General features: G+C 41.0%; 1 protein-coding gene across 2 annotated transcripts in view; it reads right to left on the minus strand.

Moving 5' to 3' along the window:
- Positions 1-240: 240 nt before the first annotated feature.
- LOC117562778 (protein phosphatase 1 regulatory subunit 29) overlaps positions 241-20,451 on the minus strand; it is a gene marked incomplete at its 5' end in the record, with an annotated part of 52,335 nt that continues 32,124 nt past the window's right edge. Inside the window, 3 exon segments of one of the 2 annotated variants that reach the window (XR_004571616.1) lie at positions 241-6,167; positions 8,007-10,881; positions 11,453-12,139. Coding sequence is in view for 1 of the 2 variants with exons in the window: in XM_034240663.1 (XP_034096554.1) it covers positions 8,389-10,881; positions 11,453-11,794 (2,835 nt within the window). 2 annotated transcript variants of the gene reach the window in all.

A 20,451-nucleotide genomic window follows, 5' to 3' on the forward strand; every position in this document is an offset into this window, starting at 1 on the left:
CACACACACACACACACACACACACACACACACACACACACACACACACACACACACACACACACACACACACACACACACACACACACACACACACACACACACCACACACCCTCACCTAGCAGTGCTGCACGTGTAAGCGCATGTCTTTACAAACTAGTGCATCATTATTGAAAGCTTACTGTAATTCATGTAGAATCCGTATTCCAGTGAATTGAAGAGACTCTAGAGTAGACTATACACATTTTCATATCAAATTTATTGCAAATATAGAAATAGATCTTTTGTACAGAAATCGCAAAGGGAAAAAAATGTCAATGTCAGCAACAAATAATTAAAGAAAGAAAAAAAGCCAAGAATGATCCCCATCATCCAAGCCTGTGCCTCTCCCTTTTGGTGTTTAAACATGAGTGTGTAGATCTGAAGCCAGAGGGGAGAGTCACATTAGATTTGGATGGAATATGATCATGGGACTTTTGATTTAATACAGTGACAGACAGTTTAAGCTCAAAAGACCAACTGCCACTGTCAACATGGCAAAAGCTCTGACACAAATGGGACATATATGGCAGAATATAGTAACTAAGATCGTATAATATTGATGCAAAGATTTGCTTTGGCCCTTGGGATCACACAGATAGTGGTTATACTTTAGCACTACAGTGATTATATTAGACGTTTGTGGTACTTTTCTAAGGGGCTATCATAGCTTGAAATCCCTCTACTCCTGTATGTGTTTGTAAAAGGGATGCATCTAAATTATTTTGTAAAGGGAATAGAGTCTGAGAGATGTCAGTAAAATGAATGTAAAATGTGTCACTACAGCAGAGAAATTGTAATGGTTCAACTTCTAAAAACACGCAGTTTATTATTAATATTGTAACTTGCACAAATGTGTCCTGAAGCGGTAGTTTGTCAGATTGTGCAGTGAAGTGTGAAATTGCATCCCTAAACTCAAAGGAATTAGAGCTCAGTAGAAGTCAAATCACTGAATGCTGACTGAGCAGGTTTTGAAAGCCCTAAACGTGACTGAGTAATAGTTTAATTTGGGTTTATTGCTCGGCATTATGCCTATCTTAAAAGTACACAGTTCTGCATCATGTGTAAATAAACCTTAATACGTTTGTTGCTGCAAGGCCAAGACAATATTAGCTCTGGAACCGATCAATGCACAGACATTTAATTTCCTCAATGAGTCAAGGAAGGCCCCGCTCCCCTGCACCCTTGACAGCCATTTTTCGGAAGCCGCTGAGTTTTCAATCTCTGGCTCTGACAAGGCCCATCATTCTGACTTTGTGACTGCCACAGCACTGGATTGTGTGTTCGGAATAGCAATGGATTCCCTGCCTCTGCTGTCTGTGAGCGCAGAAAACACTAATGTTCATGAACTAATGATCAGAATGAACTGCTCTCACTGCAATGGGACCTTTTAGCCAGCTTCCCAACACTGGATCTGGCATTAGATTAATAGGAGCTATGGGTTACAGATTAGCCTCCAGTACCAATAAAACTGCCCTATCAGATAACAGCACAATTGTACCCAATTAAAACATGGCACTACAAACTGGGTTAATAATGTAATATAGCTTTGCCATGTTGACAAGCTGAGGAGAAAAGCCCTGAGGCCTCTTTAAGTTTTGGCAAAGGCTCCACCACAGGCTATACATCTCAGTTGAAGAGTCTTGTACTGTCACTGCAGAATGTAAACATGGATAGGATTTATGGCCTGCTTTTTCTGTACCGACTGTAATGCAATAACTAATCTGTCAGCAGAGGTGCTGTAGGTGTTACCAGCACACTATTGGATGGGTGCCAAATGAAACGTACTCACATCTCGGACTCCCTTAAAGCCACAACTCTGTCCAACAGGAACCATTTATACTTTGTTTGTTTCACTCTGTGTTTATATTATCGTGTCTATAAAGACTTCAGTTATGAACGTAACATGTATTATAAGTTTCCATATCTGTGCAGGTGTCTATTTTTGTTGAATCAAGTTGAGAAAGTCTTTTCCGTGCACGCAAAAGGCTTTTCAGCAGTTTAAAGTCTTATAAAAATGATAAATAAGTGATTTACAACAGACGATGTTAGATGAATTTGATCAACTACTTGGCTAGAAAACCAGCAGGCTGTGAGAGGAGAGGATGGGAATGAAAGTCTGTGATTTAGCTAACAGTGAGTGGGCTGCGTCTGAGGGAGAAGCTGCTGATGCTGCATTGATTTAAGAGTGACGTCTAACTGATGGATTTGGATTAGGTTCATACCATTAAACAATACCTGCTGTGTGTGTGTCTACACCGATGACTCTTCTTTGAACCTATACTTTCATGTGGTATGTCTCTAATTGTAAAAAAAGTTGTTATTTTTTTTCTTTCTATAAAGCAGGCCGCTTAGATAAAGAGAAAATCCAACTACAAACTGTGACAGGGCCTCGCCTCGGGCCAAAGAAGATAGCATTGCATGTCTGCCATGGAGAATAATCGTTGTAATGGAGAAGAACAGAATGCAGTTTCTCAGAACAGATGGATGTGAACACCCACAAGCCTCAGACATTTTTACCCCCTTTGCACTGCACTCGCCACCAGCCTGTGGCTCAAATATTATGGTAGCTGAAGTGTCAGTATATTATACAATCACCCAAATGAAAAACCAATAGGTTAGAATGTAAATAGAAAACGTCACAGAGAATAAAAAACGGCTTAAAACCTAAATGTTCAAATCAAAGGTACTTGACAATATTGTTTTTTAGCCCCTATAGTTTCTGTTTTTCAATGTACGTCCACTCAATAATATATTTTTCTCTCAAAAAATACAGGGAATCATGCAAATATAACAACTTTTCTTTTATGTAGTACACTATGTTAAGCTTTCTCTGTTCATAAACCTTTAACATATATCATTGCAAGTACTAAAAGTCAATCCCTTGGTTCCCAATAACCAACCGCCCCACCCGCAAAAAGAAAAACCCTAACAAAGTAAACAAAGACAAATAGCCAACTGAAAAAAGAGAAACACACGGACATATCAAGAGATCAGGCCGAGTATAAAACATCCATAGAAGCATTTTTTAACCGTAGCATTTTTTTTCTTTTATATAGTGTACAAAATTCACAGATATTTCACAGATTCTTTAAGTCTTTTGTCCGTCTTTGGAAACTAAACATTGCAGTTAATGCATACATGTAAATAAACGTGTCTGTGTACTAATCAGGTGGCAAACAATAGCCTATTTTGTCTTTCTTCCAGGATTTGCAACTGCTCTTCTGCTAAAAGAAATACGTTATTTAGAATCACCAGAGCTTTCTCAACCTTAAAAATGACAGGTATAGCTTTAATCGTTTTTCCAGCATGCTTCTTCAAGATGTTAAAACATGAACGGGTTGGACATGAGTAGTATTTTAATGAAGACATCTAGTCGTTTGTGAATGCTTCCAACATAAAAATGTCAGGCTTCTCATTGTAGATTTAAAAACTGCTTGGCAGGTGTAAAGGCAGCGTTGGCAGTGTTAAGCCAGTCAGAGCTGCCTCATTAAAGAATGACCAACAAAGCAGTCACGCCAAGACATATTTCATTTGTCTCAAATTACTTCCTTTCATCGTATTTTAGATGAATACAGTTTTGCATTAAAGCAACATTTTAGAAAATGCGTTTAACATTTTCATCACATCTTATTATGCCTTCTGTAGCTTTCATGAAAGATCAACGGTGTTTTCATGAAATGTTTTAGAATATCCACGAAGGCAATCTCCCGCACAGTAATATATTAAACTTAATAGACCATTAGATAAAAGGTCTGAAGATACCAAATTAAATGATTTTCAACCTATTCTCAGTAGATATACCTGTCTGTCACCTGCCATGAAATTAAGTGGAAATGAAGCTGGCTTAAAAAAAAATGAGGGATGCTTTCAGTTTTCAGAAGTGCTGAAGTTTTTGAATATCTTTTAAGACCGGTCCCCACAGTATTCTTTGTTAAGTGTGTGACTCGATCCTTCTGTGTGTGTGTGTGTGTGTGTGTGTGTGTGTGTGTGTGTGTGTGTGTGTGTGTGTGTGTGTGTGTGTGTGTGTGTGTGTGTGTGTGTGTGTGTGTGTGTTTCATGAATCATCCCCCTGAATCATGCACGGTTAGTCTTAGTGTAGCCTTTATCCCAGATGTCTGCGTGCATTAAGCCAAAATCCCCTTCCCATTGCTATCGTCTCTTTGAAGACCTTGCCCATTACCTGCCTTTCAGGAAAATAGTCATTTTTGGTTTAGTCAGACTGTGACTCATTCTGGCTCACTTTTGTATTTTCCATGTTTGACGACTACTCTTGCCGTGTGTGTGTGTGTGTGTGTGTGTGAGTGTGTGTGTTTGTTGTGGAGGGAAACAGGTTTAAAAACACTCTCATTGGTCACATAATAAACCACATGTAGAAAATAGGTTTGCTGTTGGTGTGATAGTGTCAACATCGGTTATTCAACATGTTATAATTAAAGAATTACTTAACATTGTGCAATGTTTTTCTCATATGCTGGATCTTGATTGTCTAATCCACTTTCCTCTTGGTTACATAATAGAATATATTACTTCTGTGGTTTAGAAATAAGAATAATATGCAAGTTTGTATACTTGCCTCCTTGTAAGAAGATGATCAAGTAAATCATTACAAATTACATCCAAATGATGATTATCACTCGTAAAAGCAAAGTCTCACTTTGATTGAGATTGCTTAAATGACGCATGACATGGATGAAAAGTGATGTGTAACATGGGAGGACGGAACACTTTTACTCTGGTCTTTACTAATGAAAGCATTTAGCAACTCAGAAACTGATTAGACATAAGCTCACACCCCATTTTGGGCTGTAATTCATTATTTATACAACTACATTTTAGTTGAATCAGGCCAGACTGGTTAAAAGATAGCATCAAAGAAATACAATTAGAAACCATCTGTGATTTCTTGTGGTAAAGACAGATAGGGGAAGCAACCACAGAAAGGATGAAACATTAATAGCACATTAGAGGGCTTTCTCACGTCTAGCTTTCCTGTGGCTGTGAGACAAACAACAAGGACGGTGCTACAAAAAGGACCATTGATCACTGAGCGAGCCTCCCTCCAGGGGTTCAACGAGGATATGAGCAGCATGGGAAGGAAGAGAAGGCTTTTTTTGTTTGATGCTGGCTTTGTGGCACACAAACAGGTAGAAGGACATGGCTAATGCTTTGAGAAATATCACCGGTCCTGTTTGTAATTTGATAATTCAGATGGTAAGTTAATCAAACACGGATGTTATCTGTTTTATCTAAAGCTGTCCCGTGCAGTGACAATTGAAAATATAATTACATTTGGATTCTCTATGATTATCTTGTGGTCATTTTGGCAGAAGGCTTTCAAGTGATTATCAAGGTTGAGAAACACAATATCCTCTAAAACAATTGCACTAATTTGAGCTATTGTGAAACGGTGTTCATTAAATCATTGGCACTTCTCCCTCTAGCGCGTTCCTTGTTGGGCTGGTAATGCTGTGTCATAATACAAATCTGTTCTAACAAATCTGTGAATAACATTTGAGCAGAAGAGCAGTTGCACATACATTCGTACCCCCTGAAAATCAGTTTCCTTTGCAAATATGTGTGTGTTAAATATATTAATTAAAATAGAAAATGTATTAAATAAAAAAATCCTCCATAAAAACAGTAATATCCAGGATTTTCTGTCAAATAGATCATGTCAGATTGATGAACATTAATGGCAGCTGTAATGATGAGCAATCCTGATATGACTGAACATTTCTAAATTTGCTGTAACGCTTATCCTCAGTGTCCATGTCTGTAAACGTATTATGGCAGTTGAGGATCTGGGAACTAATTTTCTTCAGTGGGATTGAGAACTCCAAAGAAAATCCTTTCTTCTGATTCGTCTGAGTCAATCACAGTAAAACAAGCTCCTTTGGAAACGTTCTTATCTCAGGTAATTGGAGACGAGTGGGAGACATTTCCAAGACTGTCTGTTCATCACATGGTGCTTTATCATAAAAAGAAGGCGGATAAGGTGGTGCATCCCAGAAATGCAATTTTTAAAAGGTGACCATGAGGCTCTTGAATCCATCAATTGTAAACACTCACATCAGAACACTGACTCCAAGGGGCGATGACCTCTGACCCTGACGGTATGCACACATCTTTATAAGACAAGGAAAAGGAGACAGAGATAGATTCATGAAATCAAAGAGAGAGGGAGAAAAACACAGATCAATATGGGGGGGGGGGGGTCATTACACACCACCCTTCAATTTTTGCATACTCAGTCCTGTTCAACCTGGATTCAAGTGCATGCTAAACAAATCAACACATTTAAAAAAGAGGAAAAGCATTGTTGATACGTGTTGAACAGACCCTCATCCTATTACCTTTGCCTGTAAAGAAGGGCAATTTCTTACTGTTACTATTTGATAAAACACAACAGGAAGTGTCTCATGCTGAACCATCGGAACTATGGGAGCAGGGAAGGTAGTGGGAGATGGATCAAAACACACCATCCACAGAAAAGGAGTGAGATAAACGATGTTGAATAAAGCCCTGAACAAAAATGTGGAGCAAGGACCTCTGATTCAGTTTTTCACATTTTTCGGGTATGATCTCAGATTGTGTATGTCAGCAGTTGAAGCAAAAATCTAAAGGCTACACAGCGCTTTGAGAAAGCAGGATGCCTTTTGCCAGAATGCCTGGCAATAACACTATCATGAGGAAAATCACAAGTCCATGGTTTTATAGAAAAGGCCAGATGGGTGGATAATACTATACAAGAATGGAGATTAGATTATGGCTGTGTTAGCAAGAGGCACTGCACTACTGTGGTATGTATGTCTGAGCATTAATGGACAATTATATTAACATTGTTGAGATTTATACATTTGTCCATGCCTTTAATAATCTAGTATTGTTTAGACTCAAACAACCAGCCAATAGGCAATATATGACAACTATTAATTTAGGTAAATTTGGGCACATACAATATATTCTGACAAGGCATGCCAATACCCACTTACACTAACCACTGTGTACCACACAGCCACACACACACACACAATCAGGAGGCGTAAAGTGCGAGCGAGCATGCCTGTCACATGTTGGCTGATTAAGTTATCAATAGACGACAATAGCATTGATTTCGAGAAAAGAACAGACATGTTGGCAGTAATTAGAAGTGTCCTTTCCCTCTGTGCCTCATCCTGTTTTTAATGTTAGGGAAAGGATTTGGAATGTACTCCAGTGCTTACATCAAATGGTGCAAATAGATTTCCCCCCTAACCTGCTTGTAATCTACTTACATTCACAGTGGCTGCAGAAAAAAAATATTGATATCCTTGCTTTTCCTTCCTTTGTTCTCTTAAACCCTCGCTTTCAATTTCTCCTGTTCCATTGTCACGTATATTACATGTTTGCTATGGGGATTGTGTGAGCTCATCCGTCACATGGTTACATCTTTCTATTGTACAGGTAAGTAGCATTTAAATATATGATATATGATTTTGCTTAATGTTCTTCAAATCACGCTCTGTATCATTACATGGGCAAATGCTGCTTAGAACAAATAAGGACATTTGCAGGACAACATTCTTTACACCACTCATTGAACCATGCGTGTTGGAAAGATGAAAGGTACCACTTTAATCTCTTTCTCCCTCATGTTTTCTTTATGATGCAGGACCTTAAAGCCCTCTTGACTGCTTTCTCGCTCTTCTTTTGTTGATTTCTTTCCCTTCTCTCCTTTCTTTCTGTGTGACAGACGCTATTGACATGCAAATACCTCATCCGCATGAAAAGAGATAGGGTCTGCATCTGTGTTCACTAAACGGCATGCTGTCACTTGACAACAGAGCACAGATCCCACCATCCATAGTCTCCCTTTGCCTCGAAGTCTAAACATATCCAAGGGCAAATTGACACAGCACCCAAAACCAAATAGGAAACAACATCTTGGATCACAACAGCTTATAATGAAGGATATCAGCATTTACCTTCTGTGATTATCCATAGATGGAAATGTGGCACTGATAAAGACGGTCCATCTGATCACTGAAAAGTACAGTTTTACACAGTTGGAAATACTTTCTGTGCAATAAATAAAACCCACAAACACTAAATGAGAATGATCCAGAAATAGTGCTACAACAAAGTGTAAAATAAAACACCATAATGATTCTCGAATCCCAGGCACAGTTTCACAGTCCTTGCTTTAGCACAATATTCTATACACCTAGCATGCCAAAAAACATAACAAAGGCGACGTTTTGTCCTCAATGTTCTCTACATTATCCTCATATCCTTTCTCTAGCCCACAGGCATGGAAGGAAATTATCCAAACTATTTTTCCCACAATGCCTATCTCTGGTCCCAAAGTCACAACTTCTGCTGTGCGGACACCCCTTTCCAGTAATCAAGGATGTCATGCAGGTCCTCGCCTTTAGCGAACTGCACCTTTTTTCTAAGGGCGTTTCCGGCCGTCACATAACAGGCCTCATCGCGCTGGCCTTTCCGGTAAGGACGAAAACGCTCCCAAATCCGCAGTGAGCTCTCTGAGGAGTACTCTGGGCTGGAGGAGTAGCCGGAATAACTGGAATTGTGGCGGGCAGGCGAAAGCTGGGAGTAAGATGCTGCATCCCTGCGGGAGCGCGTCAGGGGCTTTAGGAAGGAAACCCTCTGGGCTGGGGAGCCTTGGTGGGAGCCTTCATAATACAGAGCTGGGACGGAGTGGCGGTGCTCCGAGCAGTGGTAGTCCTGCTGCACCTCCAGCTGCTGCTGCTGCTGCTGCTGTTGTTGGTGTATTTTCTGTTGTTGATGGTAATGGTTTTGCTTCTGGTTGTCCTGATGTTGGGCACCAACACCACCACTGTCACAACCACCACCACCCCCTCCAGCGCAGCTCCCACTCCCCACTAAGGGCAGCCTTTCAAGGGGCTCCCCACAGCCCACGGGACTGGCTCTGTCTTGGTACTGCGGCTGTTTACAGCCATCTGGGCTCCGAGGCTCAGAAACTTCCAGGCTATACACCCTAGCTCCTCCACGTTCCCTGTCCCGACCCATGGACCCACAAGAGGTGGTGCTGGACTGTTTCTTGACTGAATTTGCTATAATCACAGCTGCATCTGCACTCATTTGCCGCTGGATGGGACGTACAGCAGAGGCTGGTGGAGGAGGCCTGTAGGGGGGACTGACGACGAAGCCACCACCACTGATCCCTGGGCGCTCACAGAGAGGGGCATTCAAGGCAGGGAGTGGAGGTGGAGGGGGTATTTTGGTGGGAGCACTGACTTGGCACGAATCTGACAACCCTTGGGAGAGTGGGATTAGGCCACGAGTCAGAGAGGACGTGCTGGTGGGGGGAGGGGAGGTGGGATTGGAGCAGGCTGTAGGGTTATTAGAGACCCCTGAAGCAGCGACTGCTGCCGCATCCAGCTTCAGTGCATCAATGCAGTTGTTTATGATCTGGTTAACCTTGTCCACCTCCATGGCAATAGTGGAAATCTCAGATGCAGAGCCACGTCCGTCATCATCTGAGTCATCTGCTATATCAGTTCCATCATCGTCCCTCATGTCCATCCCTACATGACCACCATCTCCCAATCGCTCCATCCCGGCCCCACCAGTTCTGACATCCATATAGTTTCCTTTACTTGTAGCAAGGGCCTCTGAAAAGGCAGTAGCCATCTTTTCCACTTGTGGGATGGAGGAAAGCCTGGAGGAACTGGTGTTTGCTGAGTGGAGCATTCCCGAGCTAGAGGATTGGGACATGGGAAGTTTGCCTCCATGGTGGTGCTGATACTGGTGATGTTCTCTGGACTGCTCCTGAAGCTTGTGGACTGCCATTGGATCATTTGCCACTGCTGCTGCCACTTCTGGTCCATAGCGCATTTCTAGTATAGTTTTCTTGACACAGATGGACTTCCTCTTGTCGTCATGCCTCCGTTTCTTACGAAGACAATAGTAGACTAAGCCTAAAATAATGAGCATGCCAAAAAGGCAGCCCACAATGGTCATGATGTAGTGAGTAGTGGTGGAAGGTGTGGGGAGCAGGTCATCTTGATTTTGAGCCCGAGTGGCAAACTGGAGGCAGGTGTGGTTGTAACGTTGAGAGTTTCGTATGGATGCTACACAGAAGGTATAATTGGTGTGTGGCTTGAGCTTGTCGAGGGTAATCTTCTCCTTCTTGTTCTTCAAATTCATAACGTCAGACACATATGTGTGGTTGTATTGTGTAAGAATATACATTTTGCTGTAGGGCCTTGGAATCTGTACAAGGAGAGAGGCTGACGACAAAGAGACATGATGAAGCTTGATACTGGGACTGTTTTCATTGGAAGAGGGGGTGGGCTGATGGTTTGGCCCAATAGCCCCAAACATCTCTGGTCCGATCCCGGAAGGACCATCCAGATCTGGTGGGAGTGAAGTCATCCCTGGAATCATCACTCCATCTCTGCAGTGATGGTACAAAATGTTTTTAGCATTTCGACCAGCATGGCCAGCGGCGATGAGTAAGGGGTAGCCAAACATTTCCCGGGGCGTCTCACACTGGAGGCGGTCGTAGGTGTGTGTTACATTGTTGAAGGACTCCAACCAGGTGAGGAAGCTGTAGAGCTCACAGCCACAGTGGAATGGGTTTGCTGCCAGTTCACACACCATGAGTCGATTGAGAACCGTGAACGTAGATGGGTCAATGCGGCCAAGTCTGTTGGAAGACAGGTCAATGCTGCTGAGGCTAGGGCACTCCCAGAACGCATTGCTGTCAATAACTTCAATGAGGTTGTGCTGGAGGAAGAGGCATTGCATCCGTCCGAGTCCTCTCATCATACCCTCAGTTAAGTTGGTAATCTTGTTGTAACCGAGCTGGAGAACCTGAGAAAAAACACAAAGGAGCATTTGATAATTTAATTCCTTTTTAGAGTTTTGACATTTCTTCAACATAAGCACGTATACATATGGGGAAATGGGCTTACGTTGACAACCCATTTGATTGTCTAACTGTGTCCGGTTGACTATTTAAGCAAGTAATGTTTCATTTGTTAAGTTGTTGTGCCAATCATTGAGGTTGTGTACTTTAACTAGGAGATCTGGAGAACTTATAAGTATAAAGCATTAGTACACTCAACCCTATGTCTGAGTGGTTAGTTTAATTATGTCGGCAACTCAAGTTATTGAGGAACATACTCCTCAATAATCTTGGTCTCCCTCTTATGCATTTTCATGCGTTCAGCTAAAATATCATTACAATTAATTCAGTTTCATAATTAATGAGAACAATTCACTGAAATGTAGTTATGGAAGTAATTATTTACAATAAATCGAATCAAGCTCAAGCTGTTAGCTGTCGTAAAGTGAAAGTCCTAGACTCAATCTAAGGTGTAATGCATTGTGTACTATATTATAGTGTTCAGCTCAAAGCTTTTATCATTCATTCCTCCTTCACCTGTAGGTTGGCTTGTCCTGCAAAGGCTCCATCCTCGATATGGCTGATTTCATTCTTGGTGAGGTTGAGGTCAGTCAGGTTGGTGAAGCGAAACATAGAGGTGAAGAGCACAGCTTTCAACTTGTTCTCATTCAATCTCAAGTCATGGACAGTGTTGTTGATGTGCTGGGGGATTGTCTCGTACGGCGGCTGGTTCTGACTGCAGATAGCAAGCCACACATAGCCTTTGTCCCCCTCAATGAGCCAGCAGTCTCCATTGACCATGTGGGGAAAGTGGGAGAAGAGGAGGAGGGAGGGGAGAATAAGAAAAAGAAGAGTGGAGGTGGTGAAAGCACCCTGCATGATGCCGGTGAAAAGAAATCAAAGATGGGAAGCTAGAATATATAGGAGAAAATGTTGGGGCAGGCAGGAAAGGAGGTTGTTTTGTTGGAGAAAGGGAAGCAACAATGGTTGCTCGGAAAGGATTTCCAAAAATGAAAAGGGTCTGGGCTGGTTGCTGAAAAAGGGGTGAAGGCTTCACAATGCCAGTCACAGCTGTATGGTCATCTTGGTGATTAGCAGGGGATCCATGTTATGTCATATCTTGTTGGGCTGCAATGTGGGGTGACACAGCTTGTCTTCATAGTCTCTCCTTCAGCTTCAGCTGTGACTCACGCAAGTGGATGGAACCTTGGAATAGTGGAGAATCTAGAAAGGGAATAAAAAAAGAAATATGAGAAGAAAGTAAAAGCAAGGCAAGGCAAGTTTATTTATATAGCACCTTTCAACACAAGGCAATTCAAGGTGCTTTACAAAAATGAAAGACATTCAGACAAAGGCATTTAAAAACAGTCATTAAAAAGAACAGATAATAAAAGAAACATTAAAAGAAAAAATACATGAATAAAAAAGTTACAGTGCAGTTTAAGATATGAATAGTTCACACAGAAGTTCCACTTTACTGATGCCTTTCTTTAAGGTTTCTCCGAACATGAGCTGTGTACGCTTGTATAGCACATACTTCCCCCGAGCAGCATACGCAGAGAAAACCAGCCAGGACAGAGTCCCAAGACACTGATCCCCTGGGGTTACTATAGCCCCAAATGTTCATTAACCAAAAACGAAACACAACCGCTCAGTTTCAAATAAAAGCAGCGGCAAAAAGAAAAGTCTTCAGCCTGGATTTAAAAGTAGTAAAGCAAGACATGTCTATTACCTCCTATTTTTGTTATTTGTATTGCAGTGTTTTACATATATGATATTAATGGCACTTTTGTACTGAAGAATGAATAAATAAACACAGTTGAATCATGAATCAAAATAAATGCTAAATTAATTCAGACCACACCAAATTCATTTAACATTTCATTTTCTCAGGATGGACCCCATTTATGGAACCTGCAGGCGTCCACAAATTAATCTCAATTTTCTTCGGGGCTTGTTCCACTCTTTTTTCCATCAGCTGGTGTTCATTCTCATCATGTTCATATTTCACACGCTGCATTGCCCCAACAGCTCCCCTTTTAGCATTGGTCATCCCCCCTTGATAATGCTATGAGGTCATCTAGCTTGAGCCAATACCTACATGCACGCACTTGCCAATCCTCCTCAGTCCTCAGGGGAGGATATCTTTTTTTAAACACAAAGTGCAGCAATAATCACCCAAATTCTGAAAACACATTATCACACACATTCCTTGTTAATTCACCATCCTGCCAAACGTAAGCTCTCTAACCCATCTGCATGTCATCTGAATAGCAGTCAAGCGTTTACATAAGGAGAGGATTAGCTGCCTGTTGCATCATGGCAGACATTGTCCTCTTGCCGGCTCGTAGCTGGGTAGACACACAATTACACCCACATTACACACATGGAATCTAAAATGCACACATGGTTCTCAAACATACATGTGCATGTGTAAACGTATGAACTCAAACTCATGCATGTTCTCAAGAGTATTTTTCTAGGCTCAGGGGAACTTGTACAGACATTGAATGCTAAGAGGATGGTTTTTAACCAACACACTGATGGAAAGCTGACTATAATTGTACAAAAGGTTCACCTAATGTGAAGACTCATGATGGTTGAAAGCTTGTTTAGGCAGTTAAGTTGTATGTCCTTGACCTCAAGTAAGTGATGTGTTTGTTAACAAACAGTACAGTGAAGTAATAGGTTTACCAGCAGTGTATATAATTAGTAGTAAGTGTAGTGGCAGCCTTTATCTGTGTAACAGTAGCTGTACTTATAATTGTGGTTTAGTTAATGCTGATGTTTGTATCTTTCCAAACCCCACACACACACACACACACACACACACACACACACACACACACACACACACACACACACACACACACACACACACACACACACACACCACAACACACACACACACACACACACACACACACACACACACACACACACACACACAACACACACACACACACACACACACACACACACACACACACACACACACACACACACACAACACACACACTAGACACTCCATATTGTTGTTTACGTTCCAAACTAGTAAGAGCTTCTTTCAATTCATATTAAACGTTTTGTTATCTACTACGATTCATATATGTATGTCATCCCATCTCTCCTTTGTTTGACAGTCGCTCGATTCCCATCAATATTCCATGAAACAACAAATTAAAAACTCTCTCTCTCTCTCTCTCCCTCTCTCTGAGAGGAACAGGCCACTTTTCTCCCTCGTGCTCCAAATTCAAACTGAGAATTGAGCTCATTCCAGGCTATTCCGGTTCACGCTCCCGAGAGGTGTCAGGAGAGAATCAGGTCCATCCTCTTTTTTTAATCCACTTATTACAGAAGATTGTGCCGCCTAACCCACATGGAAGGAATATATATGAACCTATATATATTTAATATATGTCACATATATGTTTAACATATATGTGACATATCTGAAATTGGACCCCTACATATATATCCATATATGCACATATATGCACACACATATATGTACATATATGGGTGCAGTGTATATGCATATATAGGTTTCACATATATGCACATCAATCAATCAATCAATGTTTATTTATATAGCCCAATATCACAAATGTTACATTTGTCTCAGTGGACTTTACAGTTTGTACAAAATATCAGTATGACAATATAGGACATCAACTTATAGGCTAATAGACATATAGGCTTATAGACATATAGGCTAAACTCATATGCACATATAGGTTGCACATATATGCACATATAGGTTTCACATATATGCACATATAGGTTGCACATACAGTATATGCACATATAGGTTTCACATATATGCACATATAGGCTAAACTTATATGCACATATAGGTTGAACATACAGTAAATGCACATATAGGTTTCACATATATGCACATATAGGCTAAACTTATATGCACATATAGGTTTCACATATATTCACATATAGGTTGCACATACAGTATATGCACATATAGGTTTAACATATATGTGCATATAAGTTTCACATATATGCAAATGTATCGCACATTTTTGATCTGTTCTAAATGTACCTTAGAGGAATATTTTTAATACTCTTATCAACATATGAGTGGACAAATATGCTTTATGCTAATGTTTATTATCATTTGAACATTACAAATATTCGCCTCAATTCAACCTGGAACCTCTCTCATACAATAATACAATACAAATGGTGTGTGTGTGTGTGTGTGTGTGTGTGTGTGTGTGTGTGTGTGTGTGTGTGTGTGTGTGTGTGTGTGTGTGTGTGTGTGTGTGTGTGTGTGTGTGTGTGTGTGATGGATCGTTGGAGCTATGTGCAACTCAAGGCATATGCTCGACCGGGAGCTGCCTGGACGCTGCAATCATGTTGCGCACTATCCGTGCTGAGTGTGCTGACTTTTCGTACAATGTCCCACTGTCTGGCTTCCTGCATAAAGTCAAGTGCTCGGCGCAGTTATCGGCGAAATGTCGCTCCTCTGTTTTCATTTAAACAGCTCCTTATATCCGTTAGCGCAGCTAGCTAGCACCAGATGCTAACAACAACAATACACGTAAGGTCTCTCTCTCGCTCGCTCGGGCTGATTGATTGATTGATTGAAAAGTTTATTAACAGCTTGTATATTGGGTACAGTACAGTACAGCTCAAAACATACAATTGTTAAGGGGATGCAGACCAGAGAAAGACTTTCGTCTTGTTTACATCAGGGTCCCCCATTTCCAATTCATCACACATACACACACCCTCCCGGTCCTCCCAACAGCCAGTCGGTGCCTGCCGGTGAGCGTGGAAGTGTGGTCTGCCACAAGCGGGCGGCAGGAGCGGGGCTGTCAGCATCAGCTTCCATCCATCCATCCATCTTCTCCCGCTTATCCGTGGTCGGGTCGCGGGGGGTAGCAGTTCCAGCAGAGAGCCCCCAAACTTTCTTTTCCCTGGCGACATCAACCAGCTCTGACTGGGGGATCCCAAGGCGCTCCCAGGCCAGCGAAGAGATATAATCCCTCCACCTGGTCCTAGGTCTACCCCTTGGTCTCTTCCCAGCTGGACGTGCCTGGAACACCTCCCTAGGGAGGCGCCCAGGTGGCATCCTAACTAGGTGCCCGAACCACCTCAACTGGCTCCTTTCGACGCGAAGGAGGAGCGGCTCAACTCCGAGTCCCTCCCTGATGACCGAACTTCTCACCTTATCCCTAAGGGAGACACCAGCCACCCTGCGGAGAAAACCCATCTCGGCCGCTTGTATCCGCGATCTCGTTCTTTCGGTCATGACCCATCCTTCATGACCATAGGTGAGGGTAGGAACGAAAATGGCCCGGAAGACCGAGAGCTTTGCCTTCTGGCTCAGCTCCCTTTTCGTCACAACGGTGCGGTAAAGCGACTGCAGTACCGCTCCCGCTGCTCCGATTCTCCGGCCCATCTCACGCTCCATTGTTCCCTCACTCGAGAACAAGACCCCGAGATACTTGAACTCCTTCACTTGGGGTAAGGACTCAGCATCAGCTTGTAGATGGTATTTTAAACTCGATGCGCTCTGAAACTACGGGGCGGCCGAGGAAAAAAAATACACATGCGTTAATCGCGTTACAATAATTAGTGGCGTTAATTTTTTTTGCGTTAACGCGTTATTAACGTGTTAACTTGACAGCCCTAGTGTTTTAACAATAATGTACAATTATCAAATATTTAATAATTTACTAATCTTAAACTGATCAGCTGACGGCGAGCGGATATAAACATCCGGTTCCGGTCCTGGGTGAAATAACTAAATTAAAAATGTTGCTTCATACAATAAAACATACCGTAATCAAACAATATTGTCTTTATACATTGAATTGTCTTGGGCAATCCGCAAACCTCAAAAAAAAAAAAAAGAAAAAGAACATTTGGTTGTCAATGTGTTTGACAGATTGATAAAACAGGGGAGACAACGCTGCATCAAAATGCGGCTAATCTGGTCATCAGTAGAAAGCTAGGTGTGAATGACAGATGAATTGCGTCGATCAATGAAGCCACCCTCACCAGTGATATATTTGATTAAACACACATTTGTCCCTGAATGGGCTCAAAAGACCAATTTGTTGTAACAAGCATCCCATTTTGTTTTGGCTTAACAAATCGGAAAAGTATCAAATTGTTGTTCAATGTTGTTATCCATCAAAGGGCTCTTGTGACAGAGATACCATTACCTAAAATATCCCCAAAAATCTTTGCCCTTAACTCTTTACGTACCATCCGCACATATTACAGCTCCAGCCATTGTGTACAACATGACACCTGTCCTGATCTCTACACAGTCTTGCACACATCATTTTGGGACACTCCCTTGCAATAGATTGTCTTGCTCTGCTTTCTGAGGCTTATCCCCTCGACATGAGACGTGATCTCATTTGGTGCTCCACATAGTGAAAGCCCCAGGGTTAACATGAGGGAGGCAGGAAGCACAGTAGGCCTGCATGTGTGTGTGTGTGTGTGTGTGTGTGTGTGTGTGTGTGTGTGTGTGTGTGTGTGTGTGTGTGTGTGTGTTTGGGGATATGATTATATATTAGGAATATGGGACATGCATAACACCTGTCTCAAATGTAAAGAGCATGACTCACAACACTGATCAATAGAAATTTAGCACAGATCAAAAATTTTAATGCATTAGCGAACTGTTTTTGTATTTTCTTAAATATATATTCGTATGTAGAACTTGTTATCTGATTTATTCTTAACATGACATGGCGATAAGGTCCAGTAGCCACATTATTTATCTTGTTTTTTTGGTTTTTATTTCTCACTTGCGCTTGTGGAGCAAGTACAGTTATCCAATCAGAGTAGGTCACAGCAGCAGAAATGAAGCAAAGTAACAAGTGAACAGGTGGTACGAGCTGCAGGTGTCTGACTGTCCTACTTCTACCTTTTTTTCTGAAAATCACAACACAAATTCTCCTTTTTCACAAGCCTCGTCTTGTAATTGAATAACTGGCACACACAACAAATAGAATAAAGCTGGAACACTAATTAGTAGTACAACTGGAGTTAATTAAATATTAAACATCACTTCATACTGTAACCCCATTCTGTAAGTGGGTAGTCTGTAAACTCGTTTTCCAGACCCCAACCAAGTTATGTCTATGTGTAGAGTTAAAAGTGAGTAAAAAGAGCATTCCCCATGCTTTTGTGTTAACCCATAACATTTCATTGGCTAAGTGCATCACTTACTATAGCAAAAGTGCAGACGTTAACGAACCATTTCACCGTGTGTTCTCTCATTTTAGATATTCTGCACTTTAGCTTAATAGAATATCTATGATTGCACGTACAATATATTTATCATATTTCATAAGGAGCAGTTTTCCTTTGGAACAAGGTTTTTGAAGCCAAACATATTGTGAAGGACAGCATTTACATACATACACGCATACATCACACTTCATCACTCATGTGAGATAGCATCTGGGTTACTCAATGTACATGATTGTATTGATCCTCACTGTTGCCATGGAAACACAGTTATGATTGACAGTGTGAAATTAAGCCCTATGCTAACAGAATAGGGTGATGTTGGCAATTGCATGAGATCAGCTTTATTAGCCACAATGATAAAACCCTAAACTCTGATAGCATCCAACGAACATTGACTGTGACAGGAGTTGGAATTGGAGCGCATCCATATCATTTCTATTACCAGCGTGACTCTGGGAGCCGGGCCATTGTCGGTCCGAATGTAAATGTATTTACTGACACCTCTTTGTGCTGCGGGCTGCATATGATGCTGTCAGTTTGGATTGTGTCACCTGTGAGTTATATGTACCAACAGAACAGGCATGTCAAAAACAAAGAGAGGCAGATTAATGCGCATGAAAATGTTACAGCAAATGTGCACTGCACCTTTCATGCTATGTGTGCTCATAATCTGTGTATAATTAGCGCCTGATTGACTAGCTAGCTCATTATGCAATCAGAAAAATACCTTATGCCTCTGAGTGTATTCTGAGAGTTAGCAAGAGCACTGAAGACCTCTGAGAGCTGATCTGCGGTGATGCTGAAGAACAAATAGTCATTAATAAAGTAATCGCATTCTAAATTATTAACATGATTACTAATTCAATCATTATGATAATATTCATTTGCAGAGAGGCTTGTTTCACTAATGTTGTGGCAGTGTCACGTAGTTTGGTTTTAAAGGGTGTCGCTTAAAAAGGTGGAGGGTAATGAAAGCTAAATAAGGCCAAGCCCTGCCTAAAATATTGTTCCCTTTGTTATTGAACAGCCTGGCAGTAGATGCTACGATTTACCGATGTTACTTAATTGTTTCAAATGTACAGTACTTTATCATAACATGTTGTAACATAACCCAGTCTCATGGCATTTCGTGTTATAGTCACAACATTTCAATTTTGAAAAGCAATGTATTTCTATTGGTGTTTCGTGCCTGCACCACGTCTTTTTGTCCGGTCGGGTCTTGGAAGACCAGAAGCTGTGTGCTTCATAAAAACATTTTCTTACTAAATATCTTACCCTAAGCCTTTATTTTAAATTGTATAATGTCAGAGTTTTTTTGCCGTCCGCGAGGAAAAGAAATGGGGCTCAGAGCCGCCGAATACTGAAATCTTTATTTTTTGTCATCTTGTTTTCCTTCTAATTTGTTATTGTTTGGTGCAGGCACGAAACATATACTACAAATAGAAATACATTGCTTCTAAAATCGTTCTGTGTCAGAATACTGAAATCTGTATTTTTTCAATCTGTTTTTCCTTCTAATTTGTGAGAAGGACTCGAAGATAATGGCGAAATCGTGATGGTGAACACGAATCAATAGATTAATTTCGTAACATGAAATGCCGTGAGACTGTGTTGAACATAAGGCTTCGGTTTCATAGTTGAAGAATACATTATATGATTAGAGCAATCGTAAGAAAATAGCAGAGGTGGAAGAAGTACTCAGATCTTGTACTAACGTTAAAGAAAAAGTACCAGAGTGAAGGAATACTCTACAAGTAAAAGTCGTGCAATCAAAATGTTACTTAAGTAAAAGTACAAAAGTAACATCATCAAAATATACTTAAAGTACCAAAAGCAAAAGTACTTATTATGCAGATTGGTCTTTTTCAGAATAATCTATATCAAATGGTTTATTGATCATTAAAGTGTTATCAAAGCTGGTAAAGGTGCAGCTAGTTTGAAGGACTTTGTATACTACAGGGTAGCTTGTGAAGTACAAAGTAGAAGTACAAAGTAGCATAAAATTGAAATACTCCAGTAAAGTACAAGTACCTCAAGATTGTACTTCAGGACAGTATTTGAATAAATGTACTTAGTTACTTTACACCATTGTAAAATATTACTATCGCTTTGAAACTTGGATAATATATAATACCATGCCAAAGAAGATTGTGTAAATCACTATGAAAAAGTAAACTGGACATACAGTATGTTCTCAGAGAATGTGAATTCACATTTATTTGCAAGTGTTGCTCTGCACACATTTCCCCAGGCACTGGCAGCAAGAACATCTGAGTGTTTTGTTGTTGCTGGTGTTTAGAAAA

This window comes from Gymnodraco acuticeps, unplaced genomic scaffold (genome assembly GCF_902827175.1).
Source record: "Gymnodraco acuticeps unplaced genomic scaffold, fGymAcu1.1, whole genome shotgun sequence".
NCBI classification, from domain to species: Eukaryota; Metazoa; Chordata; class Actinopteri; order Perciformes; family Bathydraconidae; genus Gymnodraco; species Gymnodraco acuticeps.